General features: G+C 48.7%; 1 protein-coding gene across 1 annotated transcript in view; it reads left to right on the forward strand.

Annotated features, from left to right (window-relative positions):
- The window catches only part of LOC126291478 (protein PRRC2A-like), a 209,031-nt gene that overhangs the window by 51,391 nt on the left and 141,312 nt on the right, over positions 1–16,328 (forward strand). Inside the window, exons 4-7 of the mRNA XM_049984988.1 lie at positions 503–690; positions 8,763–8,804; positions 8,883–9,032; positions 11,293–11,627. Coding sequence (XP_049840945.1) covers positions 503–690; positions 8,763–8,804; positions 8,883–9,032; positions 11,293–11,627 — 715 coding nt within the window. The remainder of the gene's footprint in view (positions 1–502; positions 691–8,762; positions 8,805–8,882; positions 9,033–11,292; positions 11,628–16,328) is intronic.

A 16,328-nucleotide genomic window follows, 5' to 3' on the forward strand; every position in this document is an offset into this window, starting at 1 on the left:
AAACATATGGCTCACAATTTTAGACGAACAGTTGGTAACAGGTAGGTTTTTTAAATTAAAATACAGAACGTAGGTACGTTTGAACATTTTATTTCGGTTGTTCCAATGTGATACATGTACCTTTGTGAACTTATCATTTCTGAGAACGCATGCTGTTACAGCGTGATTACCTGTAAATACCACATTAATGCAATAAATGCTCAAAATGATGTCCGTCAACCTCAATGCATTTGGCAATACGTGTAACGACAGCCCTCTCAACTGCGAGTAGTTCGCCTTCCGTAATGTTCGCACATACATTGAAAATGCGCTGACGCATGTTTTCAGGCGTTGTCGGTGGATCACAATAGCAAATATCCTTCAACTTTCCCAACAGAAAGAAATTTGGGAACGTCAGATCCGGTGAACGTCCGGGCCGCGGTATGGCGCTTCGACGACCAATCCACCTGTCATGAAATATGCAATTCAATACCGCTTCAACCTCCCTGTGTCTCTGCCGCAGGTTCGGCGGCGTCGGGGGCGTCTAGCGCGGCGTCGCACCTGTCGGTGGCGTCGTCGGGGGGCGGGCGGTCGCCGTCGCCGCACAAGATGCTGCTCGAGACGTCCTTCTGCGGCTCCAAGCCGCTGCTGGCGCAGCCCAGCATCGAGCTGGACGAGCTGCCGCCCAGCGCCAAGGAGGCCATCGCACAGGTCAGCCGCTCTTCTGGTTTTAAGCAACCGCTATTTTCAGGTATTCCTTTTATTTGTACTAGTAACTCGATAAAAAAAGGCATTTCAATTCGTCATAACATCAGTGGTAAAAGTTTTGGTTTCTTAAGAAAAACGAGTAATGTTTATTTCAGCCCGCGTCGTTGGCCGTGCAGTCTAACGCACGGCTTCCGGAGTGGGAAGGAGCGCCTGGTCCCCGGCACGAATCCTCCCGGCGGATTTGTGGCGAGGTCCGGTGAACCGGCCAGTCCGTGGACGCTTTTTAGGTGGTTTTCCATCTGCCTCGGTGAATGCGGGGTGGTTCCCCTTATTCCGCCTCAGTTACACTATGTCGGCGATTGCTGCGCAAACAAGTTCTCCACGTACGCGTACACCACCATTACCACGCAAGCATAGGGGTGTGAGACGTTCCCTCGGGGGTCCACCGGGGACCGGACCGCACAATAACCCTGGGTTCGGTGTGGGGTGGCGGAGGGGTGAAGTGGACTGCGGTAGTCGTCGTGGAGTTGTGAACCACTGCGGCTGCGGCGGGGACGGAGCCTCTCCGTCGTTTCTAGGTTCCCGGTTAACATACAATACAAATACATACAATGTTTATTTCTAAAATCTCCATTTCTTTGATATGTTGCCTTGTTATAAAAATTGTGAAAAGCGAGCAGCCCTGTTTTTATAACAATGTATACAGATACAAACTAGCAACAAGAAGGTGAGATAAGAATCAGTACACTGCAGTTAGCTCAGCACAAAGCCTTAAGTAAGGCCGAAACGTCTGACAGTTTTATACACTGAAGCGCCAAACAAACGTGTAGGCATGCGTATTCGAATACAGAGATATGTAAACAGGCACAATACGGCGCTGCTATCGGCAACGCCTATATAAGACAGCAAGTGTCAGGAGCAACTGTTAGATCAGTTACTGCTGCTACAATGGCAGGTTATCAAGATTTAAGTGAGTTTGAACGTTGTGTTATAGTCGGCCGGCGCACGAGCGATGGGACACAGCATTACCGAGGTAGCGATGAAGTACGACCATTTCACGAGTGTACTGTGAATATCAGCAATCCGGTAAAACATCAAATCTCCGACATCGTTGCGGCCGGAAAAAGATCCCGCACGAACGGCACCAACGATGACTGAAAAGAATCGTTCAACGTGATAGATGTGCAACCCTTCCGCAAATTTTTGCAGACTTCAGTGCTGGGCCATCAACAAGTGGACTTTCGCAGCCAGAGGCCCACTCGTGTACCCTAGATCACTGCACGACACAAAGCTTTACGCCTCGGCTGCGCCCGTCGACACCGACATTGGACTGTTGAGGAGTGGAAACATGTGGCCTGGTCGGAAGAGTCTCCTTTCAGATTGTATCGAGAGGATGGAAGTATACGATTACGGAGACTACCTCATGAATCCATGGACCCTGCATGTCAGTAGGGGACTTTTCAAGCTGGTGGAGGCTCTGTAATGGTGTAGGGTGTGTATAGTTGGAGTGATAATACGTTTAGCTACGACCCCGACAGGTGAGACTTTCGTAAGCATCCCATCTGATCACCTGCATCCATGCATGTCCATTGTGCACTCCAACGGACTTGGGCAATTCCAGCAGGACAATGCGACACCCCACGTCCTGAATTGCTGCAGAGTGGCACCAGGAACACTCTTCTCAGTTTAAACACTTACGATCACCATTAAATCCCCCAGACATGAACATTATTGACCATATTTGGTTCAAATGGCTCTGAGCACTATGGGACTTAACATCTCAGGTCATCAGTCCCCTAGAACTTAGAACTACGTAAACTTAACTAACCTAAGGACATCACACACATCCATGCCCGAGGCAGGACTCGAACTTACGACCGTAGCAGTCGGGCGCTTTCAGACTGAAGCGGCCGGCATTATTGAGCATATCTGGGATGGCTTGCAAAGTACTGTTCAGAAGAGATCTCCACCCGCTTGTAATCCTTTGGATTTAGTGACAGGCCTACAGGATTCATGGAGTCAGTTCCCTCCAGCATTACTTGACACAGTAGTCGAATCCGTACCGTGTCGTGTTGCTGCGCTTCTGCATGCTCTCGGGGACCGTACACGACATTAGGCAGGTGTACCAGTTTATTTCGCTCTTGAGTGTATATTGACAACGCGGTCAACAGCCCAGATGATTTTTATTGAGAGTGACAACAGCCGCGGAAGCCTGTTGCCGTGTGGCCTGGCCTCTTAGACGGTACGCGTGTAGTTACACTCCTGGAAATTGAAATAAGAACACCGTGAATTTATTGTCCCAGGAAGGGGAAACTTTATTGACACATTCCTGGGGTCAGATATATCACATTATCACACTGACAAAACCACAGGCACATAGACACAGGCAACAGAGCATGCACAATGTCGGCACTAGTACAGTGTATATCCACCTTTCGCAGCAATGCAGGCTGCTATTGTCCCATGGAGACGATCGTAGAGATGCTGGATGTAGTCCTGTGGAACGGCTTGCCATGCCATTTCCACCTGGCGCCTCAGTTGGACCAGCGTTCGTGCTGGACGTGCAGACCGCGTGAGATGACGCTTCATCCAGTTCCAAACATGCTCAATGCGTTGTCCTGTTGGAACAGCAAGTTCCCTTGCCGGTCTAGGAATGGTAGAACGATGGGTTCGATGACGGTTTGGATGTACCGTGCACTATTCAGTGTCCCCTCGACGATCACCAGAGGTGTACGGCCAGTGTACGAGATCGCTCCCCACACCATGATGCCGGGTGTTGGCCCTGTGTGCCTCGGTCGTATGCAGTCCTGATTGTATCGCTCACCTGCACGGCGCCAAACACGCATACGACCATCATTGGCACCAAGGCAGAAGCGACTCTCGTCGCTGAAGACGACACGTCTCCATTCGTCCCTCCATTCACGCCTGTCGCGACACCACTGGAGGCGGGCTGCACGATGTTGGGGCGTGAGCGGAAGACGGCCTAACGGTGTGCGGGACCGTAGCCCAGCTTCATGGAGACGGTTGCGAATGGTCCTCGCCGATACCCCAGGAGCAACAGTGTCGCTAATTTGCTGGGAAGTGGCGGTGCGGTCCCCTACGGCACTGCGTAGGATCCTACGGTCTTGGCGTGCATCCGTGCGTCGCTGCGGTCCGGTCCCAGGTCGACGGGCACGTGCACCTTCCGCCGACCACTGGCGACAACATCGATGTACTGTGGAGACCTCACGCCCCACGTGTTGAGCAATTCGGCGGTACGTCCACCCGGCCTCCCGCATGCCCACTATACGCCCTAGCTCAAAGTCCGTCAACTGCACATACGGTTCACGTCCACGCTGTCGCGGCATGCTACCAGTGTTAAAGACTGCGATGGAGCTCCGTATGGCACGGCAAACTGGCTGACACTGACGGCGGCGGTGCACAAATGCTGCGCAGCTAGCGCCATTTGACGGCCAACACCGCGGTTCCTGGTGTGTCCGCTGTGCCGTGCGTGTGATCATTGCTTGTACAGCCCTCTCGCAGTGTCCGGAGCAAGTATGGTGGGTCTGACACACCAGTGTCAATGTGTTCTTTTTTCCATATCCAGGAGTGTAGTTACATAGTCCGTAGTTCATTTGGACGGTTCTTTTATCGAAATGATGTCGAACGAGTCGATTTATAGGATATGTAATCATGGTTAGTATTCTCATTAATGAACATGTTTTCATTTTATTCCTACTCATGCGACTACACGAAAAAATTTTAAGCAGAAATTCGTCAGTGGAACAGAAGGAATTGTCCAGGTGGAATGATTTAAAATTAAATTTAAAACTTGCCTTGCGTGGCATCTAGCGGTATTCAATATGCGATGTTTATGACTCTGAGAGACAAAGCAGCGATTTTCCCGTGAGGTCACGGGTCCTGTGCTGTAATGGCTTACAGAAGCAAACAGAGCAGTTGCCATGCTGATTCTCTTGCGCAGCTGGCACACCGTATGTGGTGGTTTTTGTATTTATACTTGTGTATTACGAAAAAATGTAGTTTTGATTGATAAACCGCAACAAAAACCTTTCAAAAATGCAGTGTGTTCAGTAGGATTTGTTTAGTAGCGTTGTGCTGAAGTCTCGGTAAAGGTGTCGTCAGTGGAAAAATATGTTACGAACGGTTTTTAAGCACTTCTTTTAGTAAGTTAGATAGGTAGTTAAAACTAATGAATTGCTTCTTATCATCTATTAATCCATGTTTTACGTTAATTCATTTGTTCGTTCCACTATCCAGCAAGCAGCTGAACGTGGAAGTCTTGTGGAAGGTGTTAGGTCAGACCTTTCTTTTAGTAGCCTGATCTTCGGGACACACATAGCAGCTGTACCCTGGAGAAACCACGACCTCAAGACTCTGCTACATAGAGCTAACTGGCATTTCAAAGCACATTCTTAAGACTAGCTGCTACCTGTTCGAAAAACATTAATCGATATCCAGATTTTTAAAAAATTGTTTGTAATCAGTGTTCGTGTCGGAAGTATTCGAAATTAGTCTGATAACTTTCCTGTAAAACGTTATCGAGAAATATACACTAACGGAAAAGATCACAACACCAAGCGTGAGTGGTGCGTCACTAATGATAGTTGGTAACGTGTTTCCGCAAAAAAAATGGTTCAAATGGCTCTGAGCACTATGGGACTTAACATCTATGGTCATCAGTCCCCTAGAACTTAGAACTACTTAAACCTGACTAACCTAAGGACATCATACAACACCCAGCCATCACGAGGCAGAGAAAGTTACTGACCCCGCCGGGAATCGAACCCGGAAACCCGGGCGTGGGAAGCGAGAACGCTACCTCACGTCCACGAGTGTTTCCACATCTGAAAGATGATGTTTACACAAAATTCGGGCCAGTCGCATAAGATTCGCGCCAGCTGTGCCACTGTGAGGATACAAATCGAGGTTTGCTTTAAATGAACAATGTAGCGAGCGTGAGCGTAGTTTGAGATTGGCCGTGGTAAACAGATGTTAGTCAAGAATGCCTTTAAGGCAACAAAGACGCCATTATCAGTACCTCACTGAGTTTGAACGAGGCCGTGCAATAGGGCTGCAAAAACTGAATGTTCCTTCTCCGATACTGCAGGAAGACTTGGCAGGAATACAACCGCCGTACATGACTGCTGGCAGAGGTGCTCACGTAGAATGCACGGTCGCAAGAAGACCGGACTCTGGACGGTCACGTGGCCCTACCGAGGTGGAAGACCATCGTGATCGGCGTATGGGTCTGGCGCATCGTACTGCATCTGCAGCACCAATTTGAGCAGCAGGTGGCACCACTGTGACGCGACAAATTGTTACAGATCGGTTACTTGAAGGACAGCTCGGAGCCAGACGTCCAGTAGCGTGTATTCCACCGACCCAAACCACAGCCGTTTGCGATTTCAGTGCTGTCGAGCGAAAGCTAATTGGAGGGCACGGTTGAGGTCTGCTGTGCGTTTTGATGAAAGCTGGTTCTGTCTCAGTGGCGTTGTGTCTGTTAGGAGGAGGCGAGTTGAGGGCCTGCAACCAAACTGTGCCTACACCTGGACTCATGGTCGGCGGTGCGATTTCGTATGACCGCAGGAGCACTCTCATGGTTACACCAGGCCCTCTGACTGCATCTTTGTACGTCAGTCTGGTGGTTGGACCTGTTGCGCTGCCAATCATGAACAGGATTCGACGGGTTTTTTTTTTCCAACAGGAAACGCTCGCCTACCTACCGCTGTTGTAACACAAAATGCTCTATATAGTATCAATATGTTGTCTTGGCCTGCGCGGTCACCAGATCTGTCTCCAATCGAGCACATATGGGACGTCATCGGACGACAATTGCGTCACACACAAGCAGAAATTACGGTGCCTGTACTGTCCGACCAAGTGCAAGAGGCATGAAACTCCATTCCACAAAGTCACAACCGGCGCCTGTACAACACAATGCATGCACGGTCGCATTCTTGCATTCAGCATTGTGGCGGTTACAACGTTTATTAATGTACCAGAAATTCACATTTACAGTGGCTTAATTTGAGGGCGAAATTTCTAAGAACGTACGTTTGGACTATTTTATGGTAGTGAAACATGGACTGTGGGAAAACCGGTCTGCTTTTCCCACTAACTGTTTTATGTGCTCATTGCACTAAAGGTTGCTCTGAATAGTTAGGCCTAGATATTTTACGGCAAACGCCGTCTCCACCAGTTTGTCATCAACAGTGTAGCTGTACAGTAATGGATTTCTTTTACTATGTATGCGCAATATGTTACATTTATTTATGTTCAGGGTCAACTGCGAGAGCCTGCACCAGTCATCAATTCTTTGCAAATTCTTACTATATTCTGGCGTTCGTTAACGGTCATAAAATATCCAATTTACGACTGCCTGTTGAACGTGATCATTAATGGTGTAGTTTGCATAGAATCCACCTGTAGAACTTGTTGATACCTGGAGCTGCTCCAGTTGACAGTTGGAGACCGTGGCCTGACTAACTCGCTGCATTTGTTTTTGGCGCTCTGCATGAATCGTTTGGTCTTTTAGTTGACAGTAGTATACACCTGTTGCAGGTGCGTCTCTTTCCTTGGTAGCAGATTCATTTGCTATCGGGGAAGTGTACGCTCCACTTTTGACTGACGTCGCAGGAGAGACACGAAAAAATGACGTGTAAATATGCTACCAGCTGCGGTAGGCCGTCAACTCTTAAGTAAAATGAATTCCCGTCGAGGTACTTCCAAGCTATGGCATTTGATCCCACGGATACAACATACACACTGCCTGATAAAAAAAAAAAGTAAAGCTACCAGCAGACACGGTCGGATGTCAAATGAATGTTCGAAGTCGCACACAACACTGATGAGTATATGAGAGGTTAAAGTAACAAGTGCCTGTGACAGGCAGATCAGTTACCAGACTGCTACAATACTCTTCATGTTTACAGTTGTTACCATACCTGGTGGAATATATAAAGGACGTAAATAGGATCAGATGTCGACTGATCACTGTGAAGAAGACGGAGATACCGTGTACTCATCTGAGACAATGTATCAGCAAATGACAAAATTTGACAGGAGCCTCACTGTGCGTCTCCATTTGACCGGCCGGCCTGATCGAGCAACCTCCAGATTTGTGGGGCATTCGGAAATGGCGGTGGCTCGACACACGATTGTACAGGGACGTGAGGGCGGGCGTACTGTACGTCAATGTTCCGGTCGGCCACTGGGAAGGATCGCGGTGTTGTACACCAAGCACATCCTAAACCCCACTGTGCCTGCCATCCGAGAACAAGTAGTGCACTCCCTGCAACAATTCTGCCATCCTGCGCCACTGGTCGGAGGCTGGCAGCAGCCGGACTAAGGGATTACCGTTCCATACCGCCGTAACAGCACAACCAAAACGGCTACTTTTGGAGTGTTGCCGCGGCAGTGGACTGGAGAGATGAATCGTGGTTCTGCACTGCCCCAGGCGACCGTTGTGGACGAGTATGGCAGCGAGCAAGGCTGGCGCCATAGTGTGGGGAGCCATAGGGTAGTATTTCGGATCACGGCTGGTAGTGACGTCACAACGGTACGTCACGCACATCCTGAGTCCTCACTTGTTACGTTCCACGTGACACTACTGTGGCGCCATTACCCGACAGGACAGTGTTCGTCCATACGTGGCTCGTGTCACTACGAACTGCCTGCGTGATGTTGTACTACCGTATCAACAATATCCCCAATCTGTCCACGATGGAACGTGCGTAGGATCAACTCGGCCGTCAACTCCGTCCCAGTGCCAATGTCGAGGATACTGAGGACCAGTTACAGCAGTCGGGGGCAGCTTACCTCAGGAGGACACCCCTGCCAACCGAGTCAGCGCATATAACCAGGCCAGAGGGAGGGCAATATCGTACTCATAAATGGGCTCGTAAATCTGAGATCTCGGTGCCTCACTTTTTTTGTCAGGTGGTGTATTCTGATACTAAGGGATCTTGTAATTTGGAAGCAAGACTTCCAGGAATGTGCAGAGAGCCGATATCGTAGCTGGCGGAGTGAGGAAGACCGGTAAGAAACAGTGAAGGAGCAGTGTCGTGTGCCGGCAGGTGGACGGGTCGATGCTGGGGGCGGCGGCGTGCGGCGACGGCAGCCGGCCGGCGTCGCGGCGCTCGTCCGGCGGGGGCGGCGACGGCGACGGCGGGAGGCGGCGGAGGCGGCGCCCCGAGGACGGCCCGCCGCTGCCGCTGCTGCTGCCCAACGTCAGCCCCGTGGTCAGCCCCGCGGAGCGCGAGCTGCTCGCCGCCAAGGAGCGCGCGCTCGCCGAGGAGGTGCGCCGCCCTCCCCCTGCCCTCTGCACGCTCCGCCCTTCTTCTTCCGTAATTCTTAACCTTCATGTTGCGTTCCTCACACTCTCCTCTCCATTTCTTTCTCCTCCTCCTCTACTTCCTCTTCTTCTTCGAGTTCCACATTCTTATTCTCTACATTTCTCTCTTCTTCCTCAATAGCCTAGTCTTCGTCGAATTAAGTCGGATGATACTGAGGGAATTAGATTAGGAAATGAGACAAAGTAGTAAAGGAGTTTTGCTATTTGGGGAGCAAAATAACTGATGATGGTCGAAGTAGAGAGGATGTAAAATGTAGACTGGCAATTGTAAGGAAGGCATCTCTGAAGAAGAGAAATTTGTTAACATCGAGTATAGATTTAAGTGTCAGGAAGTCATTTCTGAAAGTATTTGTATGGAGTGTAGACATGTATGGAAGTGAAACATGGACGATAAACATTTTGGACAAGAAGAGAATAGAAGCTTTCGAAATGTGGTGCTACAGTAGAATGCTGAAGATTAGATGGGTAGCTCACATAACTAATGAGAAGGTGTTGAGTAGAATTGGGGAGAGGACGAGTTTGTGGCACAACTTGAGCAGAAGAAGGGATCGGTTGGTAGGACATGTTCTGAGGCATCAAGGGATAACCAACTTAGTATTGGAGGGTAGCGTGGAGGGTAAAAATCGTAGAGGGAGACCAAGAGATGAATACACTAAGCAGATTCAAAAGGATGTAGATTGCCGTAAGCATTGGGAGATGAAGAAGCTTGCACAGGATAGAGCAGCATGGAGATCTCCATCAAACCAGTCTCAGTAATGAAGACCACAACAACAACAACAAAAATGTGTTCATTGTAAATAAGTGTGTGTGTGTGTGTGTGTTTGTGTTTGTGTGTGTGCGTGTGTGTGTGTGTGTGTACAATCTACCTTCTGCACCAGTTCAGTTCAGTAATGTGTTCATTGTAAATAAGTATTTAGTAGTTGTATTACACGTTTATTACCTTATAAATAAATAAAAAACTGTTTTTATTTTAAATTCGGTGCATTAGTATTTGTAAAATGATACTTTCACATAGCGCTCATTAAAAAATTACAACCATGCCATTTGGGACCTGTGGAATGTTACATTAGCTTATCTTTTTGAGTTGTAAATATTTGTCATTTATTGTTGTTTTTCTGGCATGTTCTACATTCTGGAGGACGTCCTCGCTACAGATCAACTGGAATGAAAGTAAATCTAATATATGCCTGCTTTCATGTTGCCACGTAATACTAAGGCCACAGTCATGTCAGACTGTCCCATAAATATGGGTATGGAACGATTCGACCAACTGCCCAAATCGTGACCGACAATGAGGACCCTCTGAAAAACTGTCAGGTGCTGATGATACTGCCTCACACGATTACGCGTCAGACTTTACAGTAATCCCTGACCGCTATTGACGTCCATCATATACCCTACCAGGCCCAGTAACAACACTCCGGTAACTGCACTCTGCTGACCGTTCTACTGTTACAAGGAATTCCGAGTCTAATGATTCAAATACCCACCGATGATATGTAGACGTACGGAGTTTGACATCTGCATCCAAATACACACTCCGAACCCGTCATATGGTGTTTGGTGTAGGGCACTTTGTACCACTACCTGTCATTTCCTTTCCTGCTCCATTCGAAAACGAATTCCTTCGATATCTTCCTTCAGCCCAACCTGGTACCGATCCGAAACACTAGGTCGCACTATCGTCCTACATGCGGTCTCCTTTACAGATGACCCACACTTTCCGAAAATTCTCCCAATAAAGCAAAGACGACCATTCGCCTCTCCTACCACAATCATCAGACCCCCGTTCCATTTCACATCGCTTTCCAACGTTACGCCCACATATTTAATCGACGTGACTGTGACAAGCAGGACACTACTAACACTGTATCCCAACATTACAGGTTTGTTTTTCCTACTCATTCTCCAAAACTTACATTTTTCACACCAACTAGAAATTTTGTCTGAGTCGTCTTATGTCCTCCTAAAATCACTCAACTTCGACATGTTCCTATACACCACAGCATCATCAGGAAACAACCGCAGACTCCTGCCCATCCTGTCCATCAGATCATTTATGTGTATAGAGAATAATGGCACTCCCACCACATTTCCTTGGGGCACTTGTGGCACCTCACCGCTCCCATTGTCGTGCCCTTACTTACATTGACTGTCGTTGCACCACGATACCCAGAATTTCTCGTACAACGATACCCGGTCGCTGACCGCGCGACGCGAGGCAGCTGTGAGAGGGCGTCATCTGCCGGCAGGTGGTGCGCGAGCTGGAGAGCCGGCGGGCCGAGAAGCCGGCGGCGCCCGCGTCGCTCAGCCTGCCGGTGTCGCCGCCGCCCACGGGCGCCGCCCCCTCGCGCACGCCGTCGGCGTCGCCCAAGCCGTCGCGCCGCCCCCAGCGCGGCGCCCTGCGCGACGCCGACTCGCGCACGCCGTCGCCCGGCTCCGTGTCGCGCAAGAGCTCGTTCGCATCGCTCTTCCGCAGGGGCGGCGGGGGCGGCAGCAGCGGGGGCGGCGAGACCACGCCCTCCACCGTCGTCAGCCCGGAGTCGCCCACAGGCTCCACCGGTGTCCGCCGTAACAAGTCCGGCAGGTGAGCGAGGCAGTTACTGCGGGTACTGTGAGGGGTCGCACAGCTCTACTACACGCAATGTAGCCTAATGTTGCCGGCCCGTTTCTTTGTCCCACGTCGGGCGCCAGTGGTGTAATGGAGTGAATCGTGTGGTAGCCCTCCGATCTTGTTCACTATTTTTAAAGGTTGCTTGGCGGCCAGACCACCGAAGGTAAACCAACAACGGACAAATTTGTAGGATTGGAAAAAGGGTGACTGAGTGAAAAGTGCTGGTTAGGAATATACAACGGCCTTGCCGCAGTGGATACACCGGTTCCCGTGAGATCACCAAAGTTAAGCGCTGTCGGGTGTGGTCGGCTTTTGGATGGGTGACCATCTAGGCCGTCATGCGCTGTTGCCATTTTTCGGGGTGCACTCAGCCTCGTGATGCCAGTACAACACACAGCGTTTGGCCTTGATAGAAGACATGTATAGAGTGTTTCAAAAAGGACTTCAAAACTTTAAAAAAATTGTAAATTAATTGAAAGAAGATAAAGAGCTGGATTTAGTGTCGTTTTGTAGGGGAATCGCATCAAGTTTTTTTTACCTTAAACTAAAGCTCTTGGATGTGGCTTCTGTTGGTTAACCTGCACACATCCCATCGGAAGTCAATTTCTTTCCAAACGCACTACAGGATTGCAGGTGTAATTTGTTCAGTGACAGCGTAAATTCTTGCTCTAAGTTCAGGTAGAGAAGTCGGCGCAGGAGGTGCAAACACGATATCCTTGATGAATCCCCATAAAAAAAATCGAGTTGTGTCAGGTCTGGGGAGCGTGGGAGCTATGCAGTTGGCGTGTCACGGCCAATCCATCGACCTGGAAAGCGGTCACTGACAAAATCCCGGACGTCCGCCAGGTGATGGGGTGGTGCACCGTCTTGTATGAAGTAAACATTTCGTTCAAGGTCATTCTCATCGATCTGTGGTATCAAAAATTGTTGTTACGCATCCAGGTACACTATCCCAATGATGCTTCTGTCACGGGAAAGAAAAGGGCCGTACATTTTTTACGTGCGCATATTTGTGCGTTTTTAATGTATAGTTATTTTTCTACCGCACGGCAGTGCCCCACGAGAGGCAATTATTGTGCAATAATGTAAAATATTCTGTAATAATGCCCGACGCCGACATCAGTTCACGCAGTTTTCATGCACGGATATTCTATAATCGAAGCTCCTCCGTTGCAGATTTGTTGGCTACCTGAAGACGCGCAGGTATGTCGGAATAACGATATCCGGCGTGTTCGAGATTTTACACGCAAATATTCCTGTGATAAAACGATGCATGTCACATTCCACCACCTTCTAGCATCTCTGAATCCTCTCATCTCGACATTCTATAGAATGGCAATTCAAGATATTGAAAGATATACTTTTCGAACCATCTCCCAGTGAAAACCCGACAGCAACCCCTCTGATAGCGATAACGATACGAGCGGGTTTATACGATTTCGACTGAAAATTTAAAATATGGAATAAAACATTTCAATACAGCAATTTCAACTTCTAATCGTTCTCAGTGACATTAAAATACTTTAAACCTGATGTTTCACTCGAATCCGCTAAATATGCCACTTTTGAACCGCAAAATTGGATCCGCCATTTTGAATTTTGTAATTCCTACCTCAGATTTGTAATCAGCAGCTCAAAAAACAGAGTTTTATACAATTTAATTTTAGATCCATTTGTCTAGTACGTCCAGATTTTGAAGCGATTTGGTCCAGTGTGCGTCTCCTCGTCTCCTCCCGAATGCGAGTCCAGTGCGCGCCGTCTCGCCCCGCAGGAAGAAGTCACGGGTTTCCATGTCAGGAGAATACGGGAGTATGGTGAGGAAAAATGCGAGAGCCCAAAGAAGCATCTTGGGCGAGTGGGTCTGATGCGCAGAAAGAGCTGCGGCGTTGCCTTCAACCAAAAACTCTCCCTCAGACAGCTTTCCTGTGACGCTCCGCACGGACAGCCTCCCGTAACCTCGCCAGGAAATTTCGGCAACAAGCTCCTGTCGCGGGTTGTTCCTTACAAACGGAATCTGTTAGCGCCACACTATGGTAGCCCCAAAAGACGCTCAGTGTAACCCTGCCCGAGAGTGAGTGGGTTTCATCTTTTCCGGTTATAGTGAATTCACAATTTTTGCATGCTTAAAAATCGTAGTGATAAACCCTAAAGAAGACATCCTGATTGGCCTGACACAGCTCCACTGCGGTCCCATTTCGGCAGCCATTCAGCACACGTGTCAGCAGTCGTGGAAGTCAGCGGACGGCGAACCTTGTCGTGTAACGGGCTGAAAAATGACCCATGATTGATTTCCCTCTTTTCCACTATAGAATCGACTTAAACAATACGGCCTTCAAGCGCTGGGATCTCCGCTTCTCTTGCAACTGCGGATTCTTCATGGAGATGTGGTCTGGCGCTTGGTTCTTCGACATTGAAACATTGACGACCGTTGAAGCTTGTCCTCCACCTGACCTCCGTGTCCTATGATGGTGTATTCTTGTCGTATGCTTCTACTAACTCTGCATGGATTGTTGCACCGTTATTCCTCATCAAATGCAAGAAACTAATCATCCTGCAGTGGTGGACGTTATCTACCGGCTGCGGAATTTGGCTTTGGTTCCTGTAGCAGTGTGCTACGGCACTGTCGTGGAGAAAAGTAATTACATAACCTCACTTTTTTTTCTAGATTACATTGAAAACTTCACGAATACTCCCATGTAGACTACACTGATTAAAAGTATCTGGACACCTACTAGTGGAAGGTAATATGGAGAATGTCCACGCTTTTCCTTTATGATGGCTTGAAATCTGATGGGGATACTTTCAATGAGGTGCCTGAATGAAATTCTTCTTCAAGAGCCCAAGCCACAGAAGACAGTAACACTGGACAATCGACTTTCTGCCTCCTCCAAAAGGTGTCCCATTGGGTTCAGACCCAGACCTTCAGCATGCCAGTCATTTCATGAACGTTGCTGTCCAGAAACCATTGGCTCACAGGTGTTGCTTTGCAGCATGGTGCTTCGTCAGGATGATACAAATAATCATTGTCTACAAACTGTACATAATACATACTGTGTTCCACGTTTTCACAGGAGCACTAAAGGGACCATACCCCGACGACGAATAACGTCCCCATACCACAATATCATCATCTCCGTATTTCACTGTTGGCACTACACGTAATGGGGTAATATTCGCCAGGCATTCGCCAAACCAAAACCCGCCTGTCAGATTGCCACAGGGTATAGAGTGATTCATCGGCCCAGATCACTGCTTTCCAATCATCCGCCGCCCAGTGTCGTCGTTCTTAACAGCACATCAAGTGTCACTTCGTGGCGACCACTGACATGTGTGGCTCCTGAGGAGATGCTCCACCATTGTACAGTCAGTCACTGCGCTGGTTGTACTGATGGCAGCACTTCGTAACTGACGAGTGATTGCTTTTGCTGATTTCATGCGATGTTTTTATCATCGCCCTCTGTATAGCTCGACGGTCCATGGCCATTAGTTCATGAGGTCTGCCTGGTGCTAGTTTGGCTGTGGTTGTTCCTCGGTTTTTCCATTTCGCAGTTACATCAGCATCGGTCGAGTGGGGCAGCTTTAGAAGGATCCAAATGTCGATAATGGATGAAGTACTGCAATGAGTATCCCACGTTCGAAGTCCTGATGGACTCAAATGCTGTTACCACTCTACTGACAGTGCTCCCTGGCTATCTGTACACTGGTGTCCACCTCTACTGATATTTAGTGGTCTAGGGGTCGCCGGCACGGTAGCTCAGCGTGTTCGGTCAGAGGGTTAGCTGCCCTCTGTAATAAAAAAACTGAGTTAATCGAGCAACAACGAACATAAACGGATGTCTCGCGACGTCCGCACCGAGGAAATACAACGAACGAAAACGATCAAAATGAGATTTTAAAAAAAAGGGGGGGGGGTGGCGTCATTGATTCATAATCAAAACGTCTTCGATCCCCGCCACTGCCTAAATTTTGATAAATAATCAGCATTGGCGGCCGACGACTTCCGGCATAAGAAGTCAGCCTCATTCTGCCAACGGCCTTGTCAAAGAGGGCGGAGGAGCGGATAGAGGTTCAGGGCACTCTCTTGTCCTAGGGGTGGGAAATTGCCCCTAAAGGCGGAAGAATCAGCAATGATCAACGACATGAGGATGCAGAAGGCAATGGAAATCACTGCATTAAAGACACGTAACGTGTATCCACAGGACATGTGGCCTGTAGTTGAAGAAGTGTCATGATGATCTCTCCATTGGCAAAAGATTCCGGAATAGTCCCCCATTCGGATCTCCGGGAGGGGACTGCCAAGGGGGAGGTTACCATGAGAAAAATATTGAATAATGTTCTACTAGTCGGGGCGTGGAATGTCAGAAGCTTGAACGTGGTAGGGAAACTAGAAAATCTGAAAAGGGAAATGCAAAGGCTCAATCTAGATGTAGTAGGGGTCAGTGAAGTGAAGTGGAAGGAAGACGAGGATTTCTGGTCAGATGAGTATCGGGTACTATCAACAGCAGCAGAAAATGGTATAACAGGTGCAGGATTCGTTATGAATAGGAAGGTAGGGCAGAGGATGTGTTACTGTGAACAGTTCAGTGACCGGGTTGTTCTAATCAGAATCGACAGCAGACCAACACCGACAACGATAGTTCAGGTATACATGCCGACGTCGCAAGCTGAAGATAA

This window comes from Schistocerca gregaria, chromosome 9 (assembly GCF_023897955.1).
Source record: "Schistocerca gregaria isolate iqSchGreg1 chromosome 9, iqSchGreg1.2, whole genome shotgun sequence".
NCBI lineage: Eukaryota > Metazoa > Arthropoda > Insecta > Orthoptera > Acrididae > Schistocerca > Schistocerca gregaria.